A 21,875-nucleotide genomic window follows, 5' to 3' on the forward strand; every position below is an offset into this window, starting at 1 on the left:
GCAGGATGATTTTTGAATGTATAGTGTGATACCACAAGGCAAACAGGGTCCCAGACGCTGCTCCTATGGCTTTGGCCTGGGCTCGAAATTAATTACGGCGCTGTGTGTATTTCCAGACTGGGGCAAAATAAGGCAGTCTCTGTCCAGCTCGGCCTCTCACACCGCCCCTGAGGTCAAGGCTGCCACAGACTAACGAGCTCCTTTAGTGGTTTCGTTCCTCCCAGACGCCAGCCTCTGGGTCCCTGCAAAGGGCAAGAGTCTGGGGCTCGGGGAAGACGTACCCCCAGGCCGGGCCGGGGACACATCTCTCCGGAAAGGGGCACAGCCCACAAACGTCAGGCGAAGGAGCCGACCGTTCAGGGCCTGGACACTCTGCCCAGAGGTCTCGCCGCCGTCCTGGGACACACGTGGGCTCATGTGGACCAGCCACAGGCAGGAAAGGTGGGGAGGCCGAGGGTTAAGGCAGCAGGCCGCCCGCCCCACTTTACAGCCAGGAGGAAAGAAGGGTTTCCGCACCCGTGTTAAAGGGGTGGTGATGCAGACGCCGGGATTCGGCAGGCGGGGGCCCGGGGCTATGTCGACGTCAGCCCTGGTGGGGACCGGTCACCCCACAGCTCCAGCTCCTGCTGGCATCTGCACAGGGTCCCACGGGCCTTGCTGGGGCTCTGACGCTCACCAGCCACCTGACTGGGTCTTCCCTTCACACCCCCGGCGACCACCCCGGCCCTGAGGAACAGTCCAGCAGCCAGGTCTGGACAATGGCAAAGAGCAGCCATGCGACCAGAAGGTGCTGGGAAGGCTCCCCTCTGCTTGGGTCGGAGGAGGAGCTGGGGGGAGGGGAGGGCGTGCGAAGCGGCCCGCGGAGACCCCCCAGCCTGGTCCCCAAGGCCTCCGTGGGGCCTGCAGTGAAAGCAAGCATCTCTTGAAGAGGAGAAAGAGCCTGCTTTAGTATGCATGCGCCCAGCCCGCCAGCAGCTAGGGCCCAGGGAAGGCCAATGAAGTCACGCATCTGAGACGTCCCTGGTCCCAGATGATCCCCAGCTAGACAAAGTGGTGGGGTTTCTTAGATACACGTATGTACCCCTCCTGTCTCCCGTGAGCCACGCTGAGCAAGCAGGGCAGCGGGGGGGAGGGGCGAGAAGGGATGGGGCCTTCCACCCCTCTGCCTGGATGCCCCGGGCCGGTTTCCACCTCCAAAACATTATGAGGAGGGACTGGTCTCAGGTGAGTAACCAGACACCCCCTGGCCGGCAGCTGAATACAGCGCATTGTTTTTGACACTTCAGGGCTGTGCCCTGGAACCAAAGTGAGGCCCTCTCCTGCAACAGAGAAACCTCTTTGAGAAAGTCAGTCCTCCCCTGGTTTGTCATCCTGGGCCACGAGCTGCACTTGGCATGGGGACCTCTCCCCACGCCCGTCCTGGGCTGCACGGCCCACTTCGTCTCCCCAACGGCCCAGGAGGGCGAGACGAGGAAACCGAGGCACAGAGGAGTGAAGTCCCTGCAAGGGACAGACTCCGGGACAGAATGTGGGTGCAAATTCGGGCCCGAAGGCCTGAGCCCCCACTCTCCAGCGCCCGTCTTACTTCCGTGCTCCCCGGGAGCAGCGCAGTCCCTCCTCCAAAGCCCCTGTGCCTCCTTCCAGGGGAAGAAGGGTCCCTCGGGAACCCGCTTCTCACCCAAGCAGACAACGATGACCAGGGACCCCACGGCCACGTCCCAGGCACGTGGTTACTGTCTGCTGTGCATTTCGAGAGCACGAGCCGCTCCAGACCCGGTACGAGGCCTCACCTAAGGCCCACGACCTGAAGGCGGAGTTATCAGTCCCATTTGACAGATGTTGAAACGGAGGAGCAGAAAGGAGAAGGAAGGGCGCCTGGGTGGCTCAGCCGGTTGAGCTTCATGATCTCTCGACTTCGACTTCGACTCATGATCTCGCGGTCTGTGAGTTCGAGCCCCGCGTCGGGCTCTGTGCTGACAGCTGGGAGCCCGGAGGCTGCTTCGTATTCCGAGTCTCCCTCTCTCCACGCCCCCCGCCCCCGCCCCGCTGCCCCCGGGCCCTTACTCAGCAAACACTTACTGAACAGAAGTCCATCCCAGCTTTCCTGACCACGTTCCTCTGGTCAACCGGGGATCTCCGGTGCGTGGCATTAAGGCGAGGGGAGAGGGCCCAGGGGACGAGCTGTGCTGTCCCCTTTCTTTCCAGCCTCCTGGAGCCTTCGGATCCAGAACAGTGCCTCTGGCTTGGCCACCTCTAGCAGAAGTAGCAACCTCAAGGCCTCACCCAGACTCCCTTCCCAGGGGCCAGTGCCCAAATTCAGCCCCGCGTCACCCTGTTTGTTGTTCCACAACACGCACTGGGGCTGCCTGTGTTTCGCCCGCCAACTCGTTACTTATTATCTCCCGTCTAGGGAGCACGCTTGTCCTCACAGCCACACAACCTGTTCTTGAGTTTCGCAAATCTCAAGTATGTCTGTTGGCATCAGCTCTGCCTTCAGAGGGCAGATGTCCAAGGACGGGCATCAGTTAAGACGTTGTCTTCCGCACAGGTATCTGCAGACACGGCCGGCAGGTACACGCCAGCTGTCTGGGCAGCCACTGGGCCGCGACGTCCGCCCGTCACCGTGGGCGGCCACCAGACGGGAGGTCCAGCTCTGTGCCGAGGTTTCCGGGTCCAGCCCAGGGCCCAGACACGCTTAGGAAGTGCCCAGTTGATAGCTGCTGCATGTAACGTCCGCTCTAAACATTCCAGACCTTGCTGGATTCTCCTCTTGCACTGTGCGGGACCCAGGAGAGAAAATCACGACGTGGTATTGGAAAATTCAATGCTCCCATTAGATATCCTCAAACCCTAGACGGAGCACGGTCTCCTTCTCAATTATTCCCGAGCCCACAGGCCTGTTCCAGGAACACCGGACCCCTGCCTCGTGGCCCCCTCCTCGCCCTTCGCAGCTGCCCGAATGTCCATCACATCTGCTTCCCGACCTATGCACAGAGGCAGCAAAGCACAGGGCAGGAAGCTTCGCCCACGGTCCACACAGGCCGAGGGGGTGGCTCAGGCAGGGGGTGGCTGTACTGACAGCAGGATGCGGACCCCAGAATCGCCTACTCACCGCCGCTCCCTGCCCGCGCGGCCATGTCCCCAGCAGGAGCTGCTCTGCTGTGCGTGTGACGGCTGCTTTGGACACCGTCCTCGGCCCATTCTCTTCCAGCAACACAGGCGTGGGACCACCTTGCACGAGCACAGCGACTGTCTTTGTCCGTCCTCTTTTGGGAAAGCTTTCAAAGCAGTGTCACGGTGCTCGTAAATAAGACTAGTTTAGGCAGGTGCCCGGGTGGCTCAGTGGGTTAAGCGTCTGACTCCGGCTCAGGTTATGATTTCGCGATTTGTGGGTTCGAGCCCCACATCGGGCTCTCTGCTGTCAGCAGACCTTGGGATTCTCTGTCTCCCTCTCTCTCTCTCTGTCCCTCCCCTGCTTTTGTGCTGGTGCTCTCTCTCTCTCTCAAAAATAAATAAACATTAAAAAAAAAAAAAAAAAACTAGCGGGGCGCCTGGGTGGCTCAGTTGGTTGGGTGACCGACTTCGACTCAGCATGATCTCGCAGTTTGTGAGTTCGAGCCCCGCGTCGGGCTCTGTGCTGATTGCTCACAGCCTGGAGCCCGCTTCGGATTCTACCTCTCTCTACCCCTCCCCTGCTCACGCTCTGTGCCTCTCTGTCTCTCAATAATAAATAAATGTTTTAAAAAAATAAAAAAAAAACTAGTTTAGGCAGGAAAGACTCACACTCTCTCAAAAGGACTCTACAGACGCGATCTCACTAGAGACTCACAAAGACCACACGAAGTAGAAAGGCTTTATCAATATACCCATTTCACAGATGAGGATCCCACGGCCCAAAGATGCCAGGTGCGGATCCGAGAGGCACTGGCCTTTCCAGCACACTGCACTCTGGGAGTCTGCCCAGCAGAGTCCCCAGAGGACTCCTAAATGACTTGAAAATAGCAAGATGCTCCGTGCTAATGAGTCCTTAATGCTGGAGCCACAGTGATGATGGCCAGGCGACAGGGCAGGGCGAAGAGGTTTCCAAGAACCTCATTTAGACTCAAGTATCCACTACAAGGCGTGTGAAATGCCCCCCGCTCCCGCCCCCATTAGCCGATTCTGCATCTGTAAGGATTTTTCAGCACTTTCTCAGACCCAGACAGTGTCTCCCAACCTCCCGGCTTGAACACTCAGCAACCTGAAATTTGCCGCCCCTACAAAACGTCCCAGCCGTTTCTTACGCTACTGGCTGCGGCTGGATTTTCCACTTGACATTGTTAAGAGATTCAACTGTTTATGTCATTGTCATACACAGGCCTTTTCAGTTTCCTGCTGCCAGATTCAGGTTAGATAAGGATGACAGAAGTGATACACTCCCAAGTTCGCCTCGACACCCCAGCCGGTACGAGCTCCCCGGAGTGGAGAGGCGAACCGTATTATGTATCGCATCTACCCTTCAGGTCCCTCACTTGTAAAAAGCAGTATGCACCCCTGCACCGCGGGGGACTAGACACACACCGGCTCCTATATTAACTCTGGAAGCAGCCCTCGCAGGAGATTATGCAGAATCATACACTTTATGACCCAGTCATCAATTGCCATAGAGAAGAGGAAAACAAATTGAGCTGAGCCTGGAAAGAATGTCAGGGAAATTGGAAAAACACGTGCTGGAAACGGCCTGGGGGCGCAGTGACCTCCCCTGTAACCACCCAGGCCCCGCCAGCGTGCAGCATACCAAGAGAGATTGCAGACTGAGCTGGTGGATGGCCCGTCCCCAAATCCCTCCGTCCCGCGGAGTCAAGCCTGGTAATATACAACCTATTACAGCTTCTTCTTGCAAAACAGTCCAGTTTATTCGTTCTGATTACATGGGGGGGGGGGGGGGGGCATGGGACGCAGAGGCCCCTTGAGCCGGGTGTCTGTGTTCTCAGTGCCCCAAAAGTCCAAGGCCAAAGTCCCTCATTCCTGCCCTCGGATGCCCGCAGGGTCGCTTTGTGACCGGGGCCAAGAAAGGGCTCCTTTGGGGAGAGCCCGCTGGTGGGGGGGAACCTCGGCCGGCATCACCACCTTCTGAGTTAGGCAAACCCGAATCGAATTGTTACCACAGAAGTGCAAAATGCTGGATTCACAGGATGAACCGTGAACTTCATGAGGGAGGATCTTCTTTAGATGAAAAGTCACCACCACCCCCCTGCCCCGCCCCAAGGTGTTGTGAGAATTTTTCCTGCTTATTCCAAGGTGGGGAGTAAAAACGTATCCCCCCAATGACATTATACGTGAATATGAACGGCAGAGACAGTCTGCTCGCTTACCGGCTGTATGAAGCTCCTGCTTTTTGGTTAACTTGTAAAACTGAGCCAGTTTGGTGCAAAAGAGAAGTAAAAATTCCTGGGGGGGGGGGGGTGGGGAGGGAGTATTGACTGCAAAGTTACCTTCCATTGAATGGGTTTCCATTAAGTGATAACAAGTCAATAAAATGCCCAAGTAAAGCTCAACGGAGGGGAAAGATCTGATTTCTAACAGGGAATTCTTAACGCAGTTGTTGAGAAACACGCCGGACCAGTTAGTCAAAGCCGGCGTGTTGACTTAGCCCAAGCCACTCCTCACCAGAGAAGGCCTGCAAGGTCCCGCCAGCACACCAGCGTGGTCGCCCCGTACGCACTCTGCCCCGAGGGTCTCCTGGACGCCCCTTCCCAACGGAATCCCATCCCCGAGACCACACAAAAGGAAACCACTCTAGGAAAACGGCGACAGAAGGGCCGGCCGGCCTTGCCCTCGACGTCCCACGACCACCGCTGCACGAAATGCCTGTGTTTCCACCATGGCCTGCGAACTGTGGTCTCTGAGAAATTCATTTCATCCCAGCCCTTGTGGCGGAGGGAGATCCCAGGATTGCCACAGGGCATTTCTTGCCAGGGGCCCAAGGAATTTTCCAGATGCGGCCCCGATACTCAGAATGTCTCCCGACCCCACCTCGACTGACACCCGCTGGAGCCTCTCCTGCGAGCCAGGCGCGGCGCTAGGCACTCTCACAAACCCACCTTCACTCAGCTCGCAGCAGCCCGGGGGGGGGTCACCCCTGCTCTCGCCATGTTCCGCAGGGCCAGGGGCACACTGGGATCTCACCAAGTCGCCTACACCCCGGTCGGGCACCCTGAACCGTGTGGTCGTAAGGTCACAGAAGAAGGAGTGAGCTGGTCTTCATTGCTCTTTTTCCCCTTTCGTCGTTCTCCATCTTCTAGAAGATTCTATATTTCCTTCATGTGCAGATAACGCAGCAGAGATACTGTCTCTCATGCATTCATTCATTCCCCCAACCGCTTCACAAAGGTTTTGAAAACATGCACTATATTTAAAGCCAAGGAGGATCTCCCAGGGGGAGAAAGGAGCTTGTCCACTAGCCACGTTTTTAAAGCAAAAAGAAGAATGTAAAGGTGGGTCTGGCCACTGTACTGAATATTCTTCGGCTTTGCTGTTCTCACCGGTAAAATGTGGGTATTGGAGGAATCGAGCTCTAGGATTTATATTATGCTAACTACATACGCTATAGTAAAGTTCTTCTTCTTATTTTTTTTTTAATGTTTATTTTTGAGAGAGAGACAGAGCGCGAGCAGGGGAGGGGCAGAGAGAGCTGGAGACACAGAATCCGAAGCAGGCTCCAGGCTCTGAGCTGTCAGCACAGAGCCCGATGCGGGGCTCGAACTCATGAGCTGTGAGAGCATGACCTGAGCCACAATCAAGAGTCGGACGCTTAACCGATGGAGCCACCCAGGCGCCCCAGTGTGGTTGCTAGTTTTTTAGTATCAAGAACAGAGGCTCAACGTCCTCGTGAGATCAAACACATTTAGGGTGCCTTCCAGCCACGGAGACCCGCACCATCTTACAATAATAGCTCCCTCCTGGAAAAATGAACCACCAGATGTCTGGCAGGACCGCAGTGAGACTCAGGCTGGTGGCAGAACGCCCGCAAGCTGACTGTGACTGCAGGGTCATGGGACCAGGACTGCAGGTTCCTCCAGACCTCCACGGTGGCCTCCACGGCCAGGTGCGCTGGACCCACCGGTCGGAGGGAACGCCACAATGCTGGGTGTTCCTGCTCCAGGTGTTGAGACCGCCTATAGCGCCGATGACCTCGAGTCACGAAGCTCACAGCATGCCGGCCGTCACAGGAAGGGCGCGCGGTCTCGGGAGAATCGGACATACAAAATCCCAAACATCCACATGTTAAAATGGCAGTCGGGCAGGTGCCTGGGCCGCTCAGTCAGTGAAGCGTCCGACTCTTGATTTCGGCTCAGGTCATGATCTCACGGTTCGTGAGTTCGGGCCCCGCATGGGGCTCTGCGCCGACAGTGCGGAGCCTGCTTGGGATTCTCTCTCTCCCCCTGTCTGCCCCTCCCCGCATCGCACGCACTCTCTCTCTCTCTCTCTCTCTCTCTCACTCTCAAAATAAATATGCTTTACAAAAATGGCAGTTGGCCCTCTAAATGGCTTTTCTATTATGAAAGAGTCCACATTTGCATTTGGTTCGATTTCCTAAAGCGTGCTCCCGGATTTGTGAAAAAGCCATCTTTTCCATTGTCAATTCTACCTGGTCAGGAGAAAAAAAATATCACTGCAAATCATGGATGTGAGGGCCTGGAGTGCAGAACTTCACTGCCCCTCAAAACCCGTAGCACTTTCCACGCCGGAGATGCTACGACGACACCACGCAGGACGTCCCGAATTAATCCCGAGTCACCGGCGGAGGACCTGAAAGTCTTTTCTACCAAGATAGAAAATTCTTCCCATTAAGTACTTTCACATTCTGCCTTCGGGTAAGTGAGTCGCAACCCGGCAGAATAGAATAAGCCTCGGCAATGTTACCAATCCTCCGAGGAGCTCGCACAGAACTACATCGAATCTGTAACTACACTTGGCAGGCGTGTGCCAGCAAAAATCAGAAAAGTGACGGCAGCGCGTAAAGAACAAAAGTTCTGGGAATGACTCACGGGACACCTGAAAGGCCTTTCTCTAAAAGCAGCAACTGACTAGTGCAATACGTTTTTCTTGTCAAACCTGAAGGCCAAGTACGGCTTGAGCTGCGTTTCTGCAACGCCTCACCGTTCGGCTCGCTTTTTCTGGATACCTCGTCGCCTCTGGTGACACGATCGTCGGAAGGGATGTTCTGGCTCTGTGCAGTCCAAGTCTGTTTCCAAACTTAAATATCTGCGGGAGTCAAAGCCCTCAGATAACAGAATGTCTCTTTGACTTCTCAGGTTCACGTTCTGGCCTCCGATCAGAACCGCCTCTAAATAGCAGTCTGATTATTAATGAGAATCTTGGGTATGGTACTGACGTCGTGTGACGCTTTTTCAATGCGATATTACAAAGAACCAGCCTTCCGGTAAAGAGAGGAAGAGGGGCGGATCAACTGATGGGTCTTCAGCAAAAGCACGAAATTAAACGTGCCCGGTTTGGGCCTCGGCATCCGCATTCTTCGCCTACGCCAGGTTTGATGCAAAAGTCTAGAACTGTATCGTCACAGAGACAGCCCTAGACGGAGATCGAGTATCTCCACGAGAGCATCTTCACACAATACGTACATTTCAAAAGGAGGAAACTGAGTCAGGGAGGTGGACCTTGGGCCTCTTTCTCTCTCTGAGTCTCGGTTTCCTCATCCCTCAACAGATCAGGCTAACACCTGAGCCTTACATAAATGACTCGGGGTGCTGAGGCCTCACCAGAAAGATCTTCCCCGAGAGAAAAAAGGGGGGGCCCCCATCTCCAGAAAATAGCGCGTGCAGCCTGGACCCCGAGCCCCACAGATCTGAGCCTTCAGTATTCTCATCCAGAAAAGAATTTTCTCTCTAAGAGTACTCACCATTAGATTGACTTTTTTCTAAGTACCCCTGGAAACGTTTCTAAATTTTAACTTGACTTACCCAAAATAAAGGTTTTACATCTTTCAAAACCACATAAAACCATTTTAAACCGTTTGAATTTTTACCGCATGTCAGAGTTAGTTTTTCGCTAAAACAAAAACAAAAACACAGAACTACTCAATATTAAAAAAGAAAAAGAAACAAATTTCCAGTGGCCCTTAAAAAACGGTAAGCACAAAGAAGGCGAGGATTTTGGAAGGATTTTAGAAGATACTTCTTTATGTATTCCCCGGGTCCGTAGCCAGTGTTTTGTTTTGTTTCAGGCACACGTCACTGATAATACAATTTTGGAATAAATCAATAAAATCCACTTTTTAAAGTCAGCCGCGTGCATGTTTTTTTTTTTAATTTTTAAAAAATCTTTGTTGATTTTTTTTTTTAATTTTTTTTTCAACGTTTATTTATTTTTGGGACAGAGAGAGACAGAGCATGAACAGGGGAGGGGCAGAGAGAGAGGGAGACACAGAATCGGAAACAGGCTCCAGGCTCTGAGCCATCAGCCCAGAGCCCGACGCGGGGCTCGAACTCACGGACCGCGAGATCGTGACCTGGCTGAAGTCGGACGCTTAACCAACTGCGCCACCCAGGCGCCCCAAAAAATCTTTGTTGATTTTTGAGAGAGAGACAGAGTGTGAGCCGGGGAGGAGCAGAGAGAGAGGGAGACACAGAATCAGAAGCAGGCTCCAGGCCCCAAGCTGTCAGCACAGAGCCTGACGCGGGGCTCGAACCCACAATCCGCGAGATCATGACCTGAGCCGAAGTTGGATGCTCAACCGCCTGAGCCACCCAGGCGCCCCAAGCTGCATGCATATTTTAACATACCCTTTAAGCCTGGCGTTTCAATGGCCCAGATACTTTTAATGGGAAGACAGAGGAAAGTAAGGAACTGCTGATTAATTTGTAGTCGTCTCACAGGACAAACGCAAGGACACCATCCTCGCCGGTGCAATTCGCTTCCCTTCAGATGGCAGAGAACAGTAGTGGGGATGGGCCTGAATGCAAGCCCTCGGAACACGAGGCAGGCGATGCTGTCACTTCTGAGCACATTTCAAGCCTCTGATCTTTCACGAACAGGCAGGCAGGTGCAAAACCTTGGAACCTTCCAGGGCAGGGGCAGGCACCTGTCAGGCTCATCAGAAGCAAAGCCCACGCTGCAGGAAAGGCCTGAGGCACTCTGCACGTTTCTGAGGATGTCTGTGCAGCTCCTCACAGTCCAAAGTCACCAGCTTCAGCATCCCACCCCCCCCCCCCGCCCCGCCACCGCCCGCACAGCGCCACAAACCCACTCCTCCACATGAGTAAGGCACCTGCTGCACGAGGCAGAAAAGGCTTCACTCCGGGGAGAAGGCAGAGCAGCATAAAACATTCTCAGCGTGGGTCCGAGGGCCAGGCTGAACGTGCAATTTCAAGCCTGTGTGTACGGGTGGGTGTGAGCGAGCAGGTGTGAGGGTGTGTGTGAGGGTGAACATGAGAGGGCAAGGGTGAGCGTGTGTGGGTGTGAGCAGGGGTGAGTGTGAACGTGCGAGGGTGTGTGCACCGGTGGGGCAGGGCAGCCCTACAGACAGGAGCGGCGGAGCCGGGAGGGGAGAGAGGACCCCGGTCCTTGGCCCCTCAGAAGACGGCGACACCCAGGTTTCCCCGCAAAGCCCTGAGGGCCCCGCCAGAAGGCCCAGCCCAACAAGCCGTCTGGCCTCCCATGGACAAAATATCAATCTCGGGTAATCAAGTGATGTTTGACCCAAGAAAGTGTTTTGGGGCCCCAGATGAGGCTCCACCAAAAGTCTGTACAAGAGAAAGAAAACTTGGCTTAGCGCGCAAGCACTCAACCAGAAGCTGAAAAGTCCCTAGGATCCCATAATTTCCAGTTGGTTACCCGCCCTGCCCCCTCCCCCACGCACGCCCCGTCCGCCTCACGTGACTCAGAGTGAAGCCGGCAGGGGATTTTTCCCTGGCTCCGCTCCGTGGGTGTCCGAAAACCTTGCAGAGGTGGGAGGCAGGCTGGCCCACCCAACCCTAACCCACCCGCAGGCCTCACTCCCGCCTCTGGACCTGTGAGCTCACGCAACGCCACTCAAACGTCCGCTCCCTCGGTTGGCAAATGAACAGAAAGAGTCAGCACCTGTCGTGCCTCATCTCGCCTTTAACTCGCTTCCCGGACGAGAGTCCTCCGCAGACACTGGGACACGGAGGCTGTTTTGAGAACTAGCCAACAGGAGCCGCTAATCCATCACGAGAGAGGCCGAATGCAAGGCTGGAGAAGAAGTCCAAGCAGCTCTGGCCGCGCGGGGTTGGGGGGGGGGGGCGTTGAAAAGCAAATGGCAAAAGAGCCGAGGACCGTCTCTCCTCCACCAGGCCTGCGACTGTAGGCAGGAAGGCAGAGAAATGCGAACTGCGCCCGCAGTGAGAGGCAGTCCCTTCACCCGCCCGTCTCGCTCCTTCCAGGCACACCATGCCTCCTCCAAGATGGTATGCGTGTGTCCCGTGCCCGCAGCCCCGTCCCGCCACAAAACGCCAGGCTGATCGGGGCCAGACTTTGCACAGACGTTTGCCCCCGCCTCATCAGCAGAAAGCGGAGCTTCAAGAAAAGAAATGCCCACAACCGTGATTTCTCCAGGGGGGAGTCACAGAGGAACCTGCGTTAAGGTCCAAAATGCCTTAGAGAAGGACACGAGGTGCAAATCCACGGTTCTTGGTGGCTGTGGCTGAAGGTGAACTGCGGTACAATGAACGGTCCGTGCTATTTAAAATGAAATCAGAAAGCTACCTGCTACAAGAAAATGCAGACTTCCTCCCCCCCGCCCACCCCGGGGTTGCACAAGACCTAGGAAATTCCCCATACTCTGGAAAAGCTAAGAGAAAGTCCAGACCTTTTCAGAAGTGCTAGCGTCGACTCTTAACGTCTTCCGTGAGATGCTCTGATCCTAAGAGTGAAAACAGCCTAGGCCTGAGATTGACTATGTTATAGAAATAAAACTCCCGTCTGTCCACCGCCACAGCCAGAACAGGATGTCAGTATGATGAAACGCAGTTGAAAACGGATCTGAAATGCACCTACACCAGCCACCAGGCACATCTATTAGGAGTTATCAACCCCAGAGGTAACACCCAGTGCCTGTCTCGGGCAGTTCAACCGAACATAGCATTCTGGTATTTTAAAAACTGTCTGCTTAGCGCAAAGCATGGTTTTGTTTTTAATTCACACACCAAACCTGTATCTCAGTTACACTGGTCCCACAAACACTGCAGTGTCCTGACTTTACTACCTGAGGCTAGGTCGTTCCGCACCCAACAGACCGGTCACAAGCACACCCACAGCTTTCGGGGCCCCAGCAGAGAATCCCATCGCTCATTTGCCTTGGTCTGTCCCTAGAAGCTGGGTTAATTCCATGACCTGCTCAGTCTCCCTCCGCCTAAAGGTATCGCAGAATTAAGTGTTTCACCTCATCAGACGAAAAAGCTAGTCAGCAGCTCTGTTTATGATCTTTGGGGATTAATCAGGAAGTTTTTGGTAATACTCGTGAATATTATCTCCCCAAGAAGTGAATGGCGACCTACCAGAGAGGCACGTTAAAAAATTGTTTTTTAACATGTACGTGGAAATAGCGATCAAAGTGACTCGATTCACTGTCCAAGCTGCAAAGTGCACAGTCAGTACCTAGCACTCCCCGCCACCACCCCCCCCCCCCCCAGCAAATGCACCTGCAGAGGATTGTAAGTTGTGACTGCCCCAGGGCATGGATCAAGAGTCTCCAAGAGAGACTCAGTAGAAAGGAAGAAAAACAGGGGGTAAAAACTAGTTAAAGGAAAATCTCTGAACAAGACTTACCACTCTGGGCTTCTGCTGGTCCAGGTATGCAGGAAGGCGGAGTTGGGGGTCCAGGCAGCGCTCAGGGTCACTGGAGATGTCCTCCTCCGAGTCCTCATAGGAAGAGGAGAAGCCAGTGGAGGAGGCAGACGAAGAGGACAGTTTCCTCAGGGGCAAGGTGCCCCGGGGACTTCCCTGCACCTCCTCCACGGTCTGGTCCTCCTGGGCACCCATGTCGGTAATGATGACGGCAGGTATATTGCTGGGGCTGCGGGCCTCTCTCGGGGAGGGCTTGTCCTTCGGATCCGGGGACAGCAGCTCTGGGCTGGGATGGGCATCTCCATCAGGCGGCTGGCTTCCCCAAGTCCCCTGTGGCTGTATTCCTGTGCCACACGTCCAGGCCCGGGCTTCCTCCATGGGGCCCAGCCAAGCCCTGGAGCTCCCAGGCTGCACACCCACCCTGTCTCCAGGAAGGCACTGAGGTTTCTTCAGATCTTTCGCGGATGTCCAGCAGGGCAAAGGCTCCAGCATCGCGCCACAGGGAATTCCTGCCTCCTCCTCCCGGGTCGCTGGCTGGGCTGAGCGGCTGCCCCCAAGCAGGCCGGGCGTCAGAGACCCTTCATCCACTCCGCTGGAGCGCCGCCGAGGCTCCCCGACCACCGGGGCCCCACCCTGGGTCGCCGCAGGGCCTACTGAACCCAGGTCTGGAGATGGCTTGACCCGGCTCGGGGATTCAGAAAGCTCCGAGCTTTGCGCGTTCACAGTCCTGTCCTCCGGCCTTCGGGGTTCAGGCGCCCCGGAGCCCCGCACGCCGCCACCGGGCGGATCTCCGTCCTCCACCTTCCCAGGGGGCTCTGGGCTGCAGGGCCCACCCCTCTCTGGGGCTGGGCTCTTCTCTCCGCTCAGAGGCTGCCCGAGACATTGGGCCAGAGACCCCCGGGGGCGCACACCCCCAAGCTCGCGGGGCCTCTCAGCCGGCTCAGTGAGGCCAGGGTCGTGTGGCTGGTGGGGCCCACTGGATGTGGTTCTCGCTGCCACTTCTGTGGACGTCACCACGTTCACGCGGATCAGCCCCGCGGGGGGAACTTGGCCGCTGCGCGCTCCCAAAGGCGGAGAGACCCTTTGGTCAGTTTGCATAGCTCTGGGTGAGCCACAGTGGGGTCTGGCAGGGATCCCCTTCTCCACCGCAGAAGCCGCTGGGCCCTGAGCCCCTGATCCTGGGGGGACGGCCGGGCCGGGGAAGGGCGCCACCCCCTCCTCGCCCTCGGAGAGGCACTGGCCCGGCGCCCTTCCTCTCCGGCCGGAGCCGGCCTCCGCCGTCTCTGGACATTGCTCCCCCAACGACTTTGTCCTCCGTTCCTCGCTCTGAGCCGGCACCCTTCCCGGGGGCTGGCTGCTGCTGCGGAAGGGGCACGGCGAGGGCGAGCGAGCCCTGCCCAAACGCGGGCTGCGGGGCGCTTGACCGGCGGAGCTCTGCGCCTGGATGTGCGCCTCGAACAGGCCCACTTTCTGGTTCACCTGCACGTTCTGCAACTCGCGCTGCAGGATTCGCGGCTTCCTCTTGGCCTCCTCCGGCCCGGGAGGGGAGAGGGAGCCGGCGCTCACCACCTGCCGCCCGTCCCCTCTGGGGCGGCCCGCCCAACTCGGGCTGCCCACGCCGCCGCCGCCGCCGCCGCCGCTCAGCCTGCGCCGGCCGCCCCGCCAGCCCCCGGGGCTCCCGGGCTCCTCGGGCGACAGCGGCTCGGCTGGGGGGAAGAGGAAGGAGGCGCCTCTCCCGGGGCTGAAGACGCTGCCGGGGCTCAGCGCCGCCCTGCCCGGCGGCGGGGGCGTCTCGCTGCTGCTGGGCCCGGGGCCGCCGCTCTTCACCTGGTCGGCGCTATTCATGATCACCAGGCTGTTGAGTGCATAGCAGTACACAGCCATAGTACTGGGGCCGCCGCGGCTCCGGCCCGGGCTCCGCCGCCGGCGCCTCCTCCTCGCGCGGCCCCCGGCTCAGCCCCGCAGGCCCGGCGGCCGCGGCTCGGCGCGCGCAGGCGGGGGCATGGCCCGGGCTGCGGGCGGGGGGCAACACCGAGGGCTCAGCCCCCGCCCAGAGCTCCATACACGACCGCGCCGCTGTGGAGACACAAGGAAGAGAGTCAGGACCCCGGAGGGCAGGGGCCGGGGGATGGGGAGGGGGGTCGCGATCGCCACCGCGGAAGCCCAGTCTGTCGGGGATGGGGTGCCACCGGACGTGTCAGCTCCCGGGAGTGCGCGGCGCGGCGCGGACTAGAGCCCGGCCGCGGGCGTGGGTCTCCCGAGGGCGCTTCCACCCCTCCCCCCCCCCCCCAGGCTGCGACGCGCTCGGGGGTCGCTACAAATTCCACCTTCTAGGATTCCTCCCCGGAGCCACGCGGACGGGCGGCCACTGGGTCCCCAAGTGAGCTGCGAGCGGGGGCGCGGCTGGCTCGGATCTCCCCGAGGGTGCGGACGCCCCGTCCGCGTCCGCGGGGCTCCTCGCCTCCAGCAAACGCGGCTCAGGTCGGGTGGAAGGGAAGCCCGCCCCTGGGCTGCAGCCTCCGCCGCTCCACCCTCTCTGGCCTCGGGCACCAGCTCGGGAGGGAACCTGCCTCCCCAGCCGCTACCTGCTCGGGGCTCGGGGTGGGGGTGGGGGGAACTCCCGCGCGCCGGCCGCTCGCCTCCCGGACCCCGGGCTGGGGGCCGGATCCCTCGGCCTACTAAAGCCCGGGCGCGCGGCGGGGCCGCAGCCGAGGCATTTTCCAGCACCGGCCTTGTCGCCGGTCCCCCAAACAAGTGTGTTTTGTGAGTGTGGGCGCGCCTGCGCGCGCCCGGGGCCGAGGCGCTGCCGGTCCCCTGTACCGGAACCACTACTCGCCGCCCCCTGTCGTCGCCCCCTGCGGAGGGGTGTGTGTGTGTGTGTGTGTGTGTGTGTGTGTGTGTGCAGCCCTCCGCACGCCCTGTGCCGCAGGACGCGGCTACCTCTGCGGCTCCGGGACCCGCGCCCACTCGGAGGAACCCCGGGGCCCGCGCGCCTGCAGCCCGGAGGAAGCCCCGGCTCCGCTCCCCACGCCGCGCCCGCGCGGCCGAGGGCCGGGCTCGTCCGCATCCTGGGCAGCCGCGCCCGGCGCCGGCCCAGCGGCCCGGCCGCCCAGTGCCGAGGACGCCCCGAGCGCGCGGGGAGGGCGGCGAGGGGCCAAGCGGCCCGGAAGGCGAGCGCGAGACACGGCCCGACCCCGTCCCGCCTCCCCTGCCCGCGCCCCTGCCCCTGCCCCTGCCCCCGCCGCCCCTCCCAGTCCGCGCCCCCCGCAGCCCATCTCTGCGCTCTTCTTCCAGAACGCCCGGGCTCACTCGCTCCGGGGCAGGGGAAGGGAGAGAGGGCTCGGAGGCGAGAGCCGGGAAGAAGCCGCCAAACTTACCTGCGATTCCTCAGCTGCCCGGGCCCGTGCGGACGGTATGGCCCAGGGACGCAGACCTCGTAGGAACAAGATGGCTCGAAAAGTGAAAAAGTTGAGGATCGACGTCCGCGGCTGGCTACGGAAGACAAACACGGGGAGCCCGAGCGCGGGGGAGAGAGAGCTCCCGGGCAGGGGCCGGCGATGGCGCGGAGGATCCGCCGGGCCGGCCCCGCACGCCCTTCTCGGCCGTGCAGATACTAGCCCTGTCAGTGTTTGCTAGGCTACTTCAGTGTTTGTTCAATGTGCGATTTAAAAAAAAAAAAAAAAAATGTGGGGGGGGGGGGAGTGGGGAGGAGGCAGGGAGGAGGAGGGAGGGGGAGGAGGGAGAAAGGCGGGGGCTTGGGGGAGGAAAGCAGGAAGGAAGTTGTGAGCCCGTCTGGGGTTGAACTCAGCGGAACAAGTTTTTCTTTTCTTCTTTTTTTTTTTTTTTTTCTATTGCTTGGCAAGACCGAGGGAGGGAAACACTTAAAAAAAAAAAAAAAAGTTTCCATTGTTAGCTGACAACAAAAAAAATAAAAGCCTTTTAACTTCTGCGGGTTAAAGATATACGATCCATTTTCCACCCCTCCACCGAGCCTTACTGATGTCTTGCTTATTTTTGAAAAATGTTTTTAATAAAGTTTTGAGTGTGCATTTAAGCAAAGCAACTCAGGGGGACCTTTTGAGCATTTAAAACTAGCTCAGATCCTCTATCAACGGTGTGTGTTCTCTACACAAATATGCAAATTCAAAGAAGGTACTTTGTGGGCGCCTCCTTGCAAAGCTGCAGATCTTTTAAATGCATCGCATCGTGTTTTGGAAGATTGTTGGGCTGTGAGCTGTTCATGGTTTTGCAGAGCACTTGCTGGCTGTATAAACATGCCTGGACGCTGCACACTTATCTGTCACAGTAGATGTGACATGGGCATAGTTTTGCACTTCATTCTCAAAAGTTATTTTAAGAAAAAGGATAGTCCTGAAAGGAAGAAACCTGAGACCCCCCCCCCCCACCCTTGCTCGGGCTCTCCTAGCTGGATCATTTCAAGATCCCTTTCCCCCCACCATCAGCAAAAAAAAAAAAAAAGTGTGGATGCAACAGTCAATACCACCACCACCCCCACCCCCCACCCCGGGTGGAGAATCCTACCCCATTTGAGTTCTGGTGCTGCAAGAGATTTTGTTTTTTTGGTGTTTTGGTGTTGGTTTTTTTTTTTTTTTTTTCCATAATTCCCTAAATCCTAAACGACAGCATTTAGTAGAAAGAATGAAAACACAGCTGCCAGGCTGGGGAGATTTAAAAATTGAAAGCCTGAATCAGTCCTATTCCTATTAGCTACCATTTTGATGGAAATTTTGACTCTGTTTGTCGCAAATACATCTCTTGCTTGTTTATGGAACAATACTGTTCAAGTGAACAGAGCAGTCTGTTGGCTCCGCCAGGAAGACGCTCACGTTAAATCTGAAACCAAGAGATCCTTTAGCTAAGAATTTCTGGGAATCAGACACTCTGGGTCCTTTCTAATTTTTTTTTTTTTTTCTTCCAAATATGCCATGAAAGGATTGAGCCTAGTCAGTCTCCCACCCACAATGGGGCTAAATAAAAAGGGCCCAGACTTTATTCAGGTGTTGAGTCTGGATCTGGGCAGTCACTAAGGCCTATCCTTGACCCTAATTCGGTTCCCTAGTGGCGAAAAAGGGGAATTGCCCGTTCCCGGGCGACCCATTCTGAGGACTTTCTGGCTCTTCTAGGAGATGCAAAGACCCATGTCAGATGTCACGGCGAAAGCAACTGGAAGGCGCAGCAATGCATACGGTGAATGTGGAAATTTCGCTCGCTAGTCCCTGGGAAATCTCACTGTCACCTCATGAGAAGACATCACCGGCCTTTCCCAGAACGGAGGCATTCCGGCTTCTGCAATGGACAATTAGGCTGAAGAATTTTTGCTCAGAAGGCAGCCAGCAGCTGGTCAGGGGTGGGCATTAAGAAAAAATTTCTGGGGCGCCTGGGTGGCTCAGTCGGTTGAGCGTCCGACTTCGGCTCAGGTCATGATCTCACGGTTGGTGGGTTCGAGCCCCGCATCGGGCTCTGTGCTGACAGCTCAGAGCCCGGAGCCGGATTCGGATTCTGTGTCTCGGCTCTCTCTGCCCCTCCCCCACTCCTGCTCTGTCTCAAAATTAAATAAACATTAAAAAAAAATTTTGAACATCATAGCTATGAAACTAAGAACAGAAAGGGAGTTTCCTCAACTCGACAAAGGGCATTTATGAGAAAAACTACAGCTAACTTCATACTTACTGGTGAAGGGCTGAACATCCGCCCCCTTAGGTCAGGAGCAGGTAAGGCTGTCTCTTACCGCTCCCACTCGATACGGTACTGGGAGTCCTGGGCAGAGGAGTTAGATGACGAACATACATAAAAGGCGTCCAGATTGGAAAGAAAGACGTAAAACTAGATTTACAGTCAATATGATTTTCTCTGTGGGGGTGCCTGGGTGGCTCAGTCGGTTGAGCGTCTGACTTCAGCTCCGGTCATGATCCCACGATTCGTGAGTTCGAGTCCCGCTTCCGGGTCTGTGCCGACAGCTCGGAGCCTGGAGCCTGCTTCGGGTTCTGTGTCTCCCTCTCTCTCTGCCCCGCCTCTGCTCACGCTCTCTCTCTCTCTCTCTCTCAAAATAAATAGACGTTTGGGGCGCCTGGGTGGCGCAGTCGGTTAAGCGTCCGACTTCAGCCGGGTCACGATCTCGCGGTCCGTGAGTTCGAGCCCCGCGTCGGGCTCTGGGCTGATGGCTCGGAGCCTGGAGCCTGTTTCCGATTCTGTGTCTCCCTCTCTCTCTGCCCCTCCCCCGTTCATGCTCTGTCTCTCTCTGTCCCAAAAATAAATAAACGTTGAAAAAAAAAAATTTAAAAAAAAAAATAAATAAATAGACGTTAAAAAATAATAATAAAATAAAGAATAATCATTTCTAATAGCATCACAAACTATGAACTACATAGGAATGGACGTGACAGAAAGTGTGTAAGACGATAGATACCATGGAAACTTCCGAGCACTACTGATGGAATTTGAAGGCCTAGGTACAAGGACAGAAGATCCTCGGCGTGCACAAACTGGAAAACTCGCTATTGTTCAGATGTCCGGTCTCCGCAATCCCGATCGATGTCCCAGAAAGTTTTTACTTTTGTAGACACTGACAAGCTGATTGTAAGCTTCACAGGGAAATACAAAGGATCTGGAATCATGGGAAGAGCTTCGAAAAAAGGACAAAGGAAAAGGACCACCAGTCTCTGAGTTCCGGACTTATTGTACATTTTTGTTTAAGTTTTTTATTTTATTTTTTAGAGAGAGACAGAGTGTGAGCGGGGCAGGGGCAGAGAGAGAGGGAGACACAGAATCCGAAGCAGGCTCCAGGCTCCGAGCTGTCGGCACAGAGCCCGACGCGGGACTTGAACTCATGAGCCGTGAGACCGTCACCTGAGCCGAAGTCGGATGCTCAACGGACTGAGCCCCCCAGGCACCCCAGGACTTATTTTAAAGCTATAACTACCAAGGCATAACGGTATTGGCATAAAGTTAGACAAATAGACGATCATGACGGAATAGAGTCCAGAAATAGACCAGTACGTATGAGACAACTGATTTTTGACACGGCACAGAAGAGTGGGGAAAGACTTCTTTTGACAAATAACAAAGGAACAATTGGATATTCATAAAAAAAAAAAAAAAGAACTTCAATCCACATCATGTACCGTATACAAAAATTAACTCAAAATGACTCACGAACCGGGGTGCCTGCGTGGCTCAGTTGGTTAAGCGTCTGCCTCGATTTCGGCTCAGGTCATGATCCCAGAGTCACGGGACCAAGTCCTGTGTTGGCTCTGTGCTGGGCATGGGGCCTGCTTAAGAATCTCAACCTCTCTCTCTCTGTCTCTCTCTCTCACCTTAAAAGAAAAGACTCATACATCTAAGTGTAAAACCTAACCACAAAACTTTTAGAAGGAAACATAAGAAAAAAATCTGTTGGACCTTCAGTTGAGCGAACATTTGTTAGACATGACACCGAAAGCATGATCCGCAAAATAAATAAAATTCACAAATTGGGCTACATTAAAATTAAATGCTCTTCTTAAACAAATGAAAAGACAAGGTACAGACTGAGATACAATGTAGGTAAAGTGTGTATATATTTTTAAATGTTTATTTATTTATTTTGAGAGAGAGGGAGAGAGGAGAGAGAGAGAGAGGGAGAGCCTGTGCAGGAGCAGGGGCGGGGCAAAGAGAGAGGGAGAGAGAATCCCAAGCAGGTTCTGGACGACAGTGCAGAGTCCCGTGTAGGGCCTGAGCTCACAAACCGTGAGATCACAACCTGAGCCGAAATCAAGAGTCATGGACGCTTAACTGACTGAGCCACCCAGGCTCCCCACACAGTGTATATTTGATTAAAGACTTGTATCTAGGGGCGCCTGGGTGGCTCAGTCGGTTAAGCGTCCGACTTCAGCTCAGGTCATGATCTCGCGGTTCGTGAGTTCGAGCCCTGCGTCGGGCTCTGGGCTGATGGCTCGGAGCTTGGAGCCTGCTTCCGATTCTGTGTCTCCCTCTCTCTCTGCCCCTGCCCCGTTCATGCTCTGTCTCTCTCTGTCCCAAAAATAAATAAATGTTAAAAAAAAAAATTTAAAAAAAAAAGACTTGTATCTAGAGTACATAAAGAACTCTCACAACTCGATAATCAGAGACCATAAAAACCCGCGAAAATCTGGGCTGACACCTCATCCAAGGAGTCACGCAAGTGGCGAAGACGCACTGAAAAGATTCTCGACATCAGCAGTCCACAGGGAAACGTGAGTTGAACCACAGTGAAACACAATTTTAAAAGCGTACTTGGGGAGGACGTGGCGGCAGTCAGCTCTCGCGCACCGCCAGTGGGAACGTCAGTGAGCTGACCGCTTTGGAAAACCAGTTTGACAGTTTCTTAAAAAGCTAAACATACACCCATTCCAGTCGTAGGTGTTGGCCCAAGACAAACGAAAGCAGATGTCCGTATGAAGATTTGTACACAAATGTGCATAGCAGCTTTATCTGAATTGACCACAAAATGAGAGACAGTCCAAATACCCTTCAACACGCGAATGGATAAAGAGATCGCAGTCTATCTATGCAGTAGAATATAGCCCATCAACGAAAAGAAATAAACTATTGATAAACACACAGCACAGATGCCTCTCAACGGGATTATACCGAGTGAAAGAAGCCAGACAGGGCAGAGTACCCACTGTATAATTCCATTTGTAGAAAATTCTAGAACACTGGCAAGTCTGTAACAGAAAGCTGATTGTTGGCTGCCGGAATACGGAGGGCGGTAGGGAGGGGCAGGAGACAGGGAAGACAAAAGGGCACGGGGACACTTTGGGACGTGATGGATCTGTTCACCGCCTTGATTGAGGGGCTGACTTCACAAGTGAAAACAGACCAACGTATAAAGTGTCAAATATGCCCACTTTACTGCATATGGACTATAAGTCCATAAATGTGGTTTTTAAAAAACACGGGTGCCTTGGGGCGCCTGGGTGGCTCAGTTGGTTAAGCGTCCGACTCTTGATTTCGGCTCAGGTCAAGATCTCTTGGTTCATGGGTTCGAGCCCCATATCACGCTCTGCGCTGACAGTGAGGATCCTGCT

The 21,875-nt window shown here is 55.5% G+C and overlaps 1 protein-coding gene across 2 annotated transcripts in view; it reads right to left on the reverse strand.

Annotated features, from left to right (window-relative positions):
* Nucleotides 1-16,475, reverse strand: part of ITPKB (inositol-trisphosphate 3-kinase B) — an 89,567-nt gene extending 73,092 nt beyond the window's left edge. Inside the window, exons 1-2 of one of the 2 annotated variants that reach the window (XM_047840184.1) lie at nucleotides 16,185-16,475; nucleotides 12,790-14,883 (exon numbers count right to left, since the gene is read on the reverse strand). In XM_047840184.1, coding sequence (XP_047696140.1) covers nucleotides 12,790-14,691 — 1,902 coding nt within the window. In that variant the 5' untranslated portion in view covers nucleotides 14,692-14,883; nucleotides 16,185-16,475. Of the gene's footprint in view, nucleotides 1-12,789; nucleotides 14,884-15,747; nucleotides 15,804-16,184 lie in introns of those variants that run through there. The other variant, XM_047840185.1, reaches the window with a different exon arrangement.
* Nucleotides 16,476-21,875: the final 5,400 nt, after the last annotated feature.

This window comes from Prionailurus viverrinus, chromosome F1, assembly GCF_022837055.1.
Source record: "Prionailurus viverrinus isolate Anna chromosome F1, UM_Priviv_1.0, whole genome shotgun sequence".
In the NCBI taxonomy this organism is placed as follows: domain Eukaryota; kingdom Metazoa; phylum Chordata; class Mammalia; order Carnivora; family Felidae; genus Prionailurus; species Prionailurus viverrinus.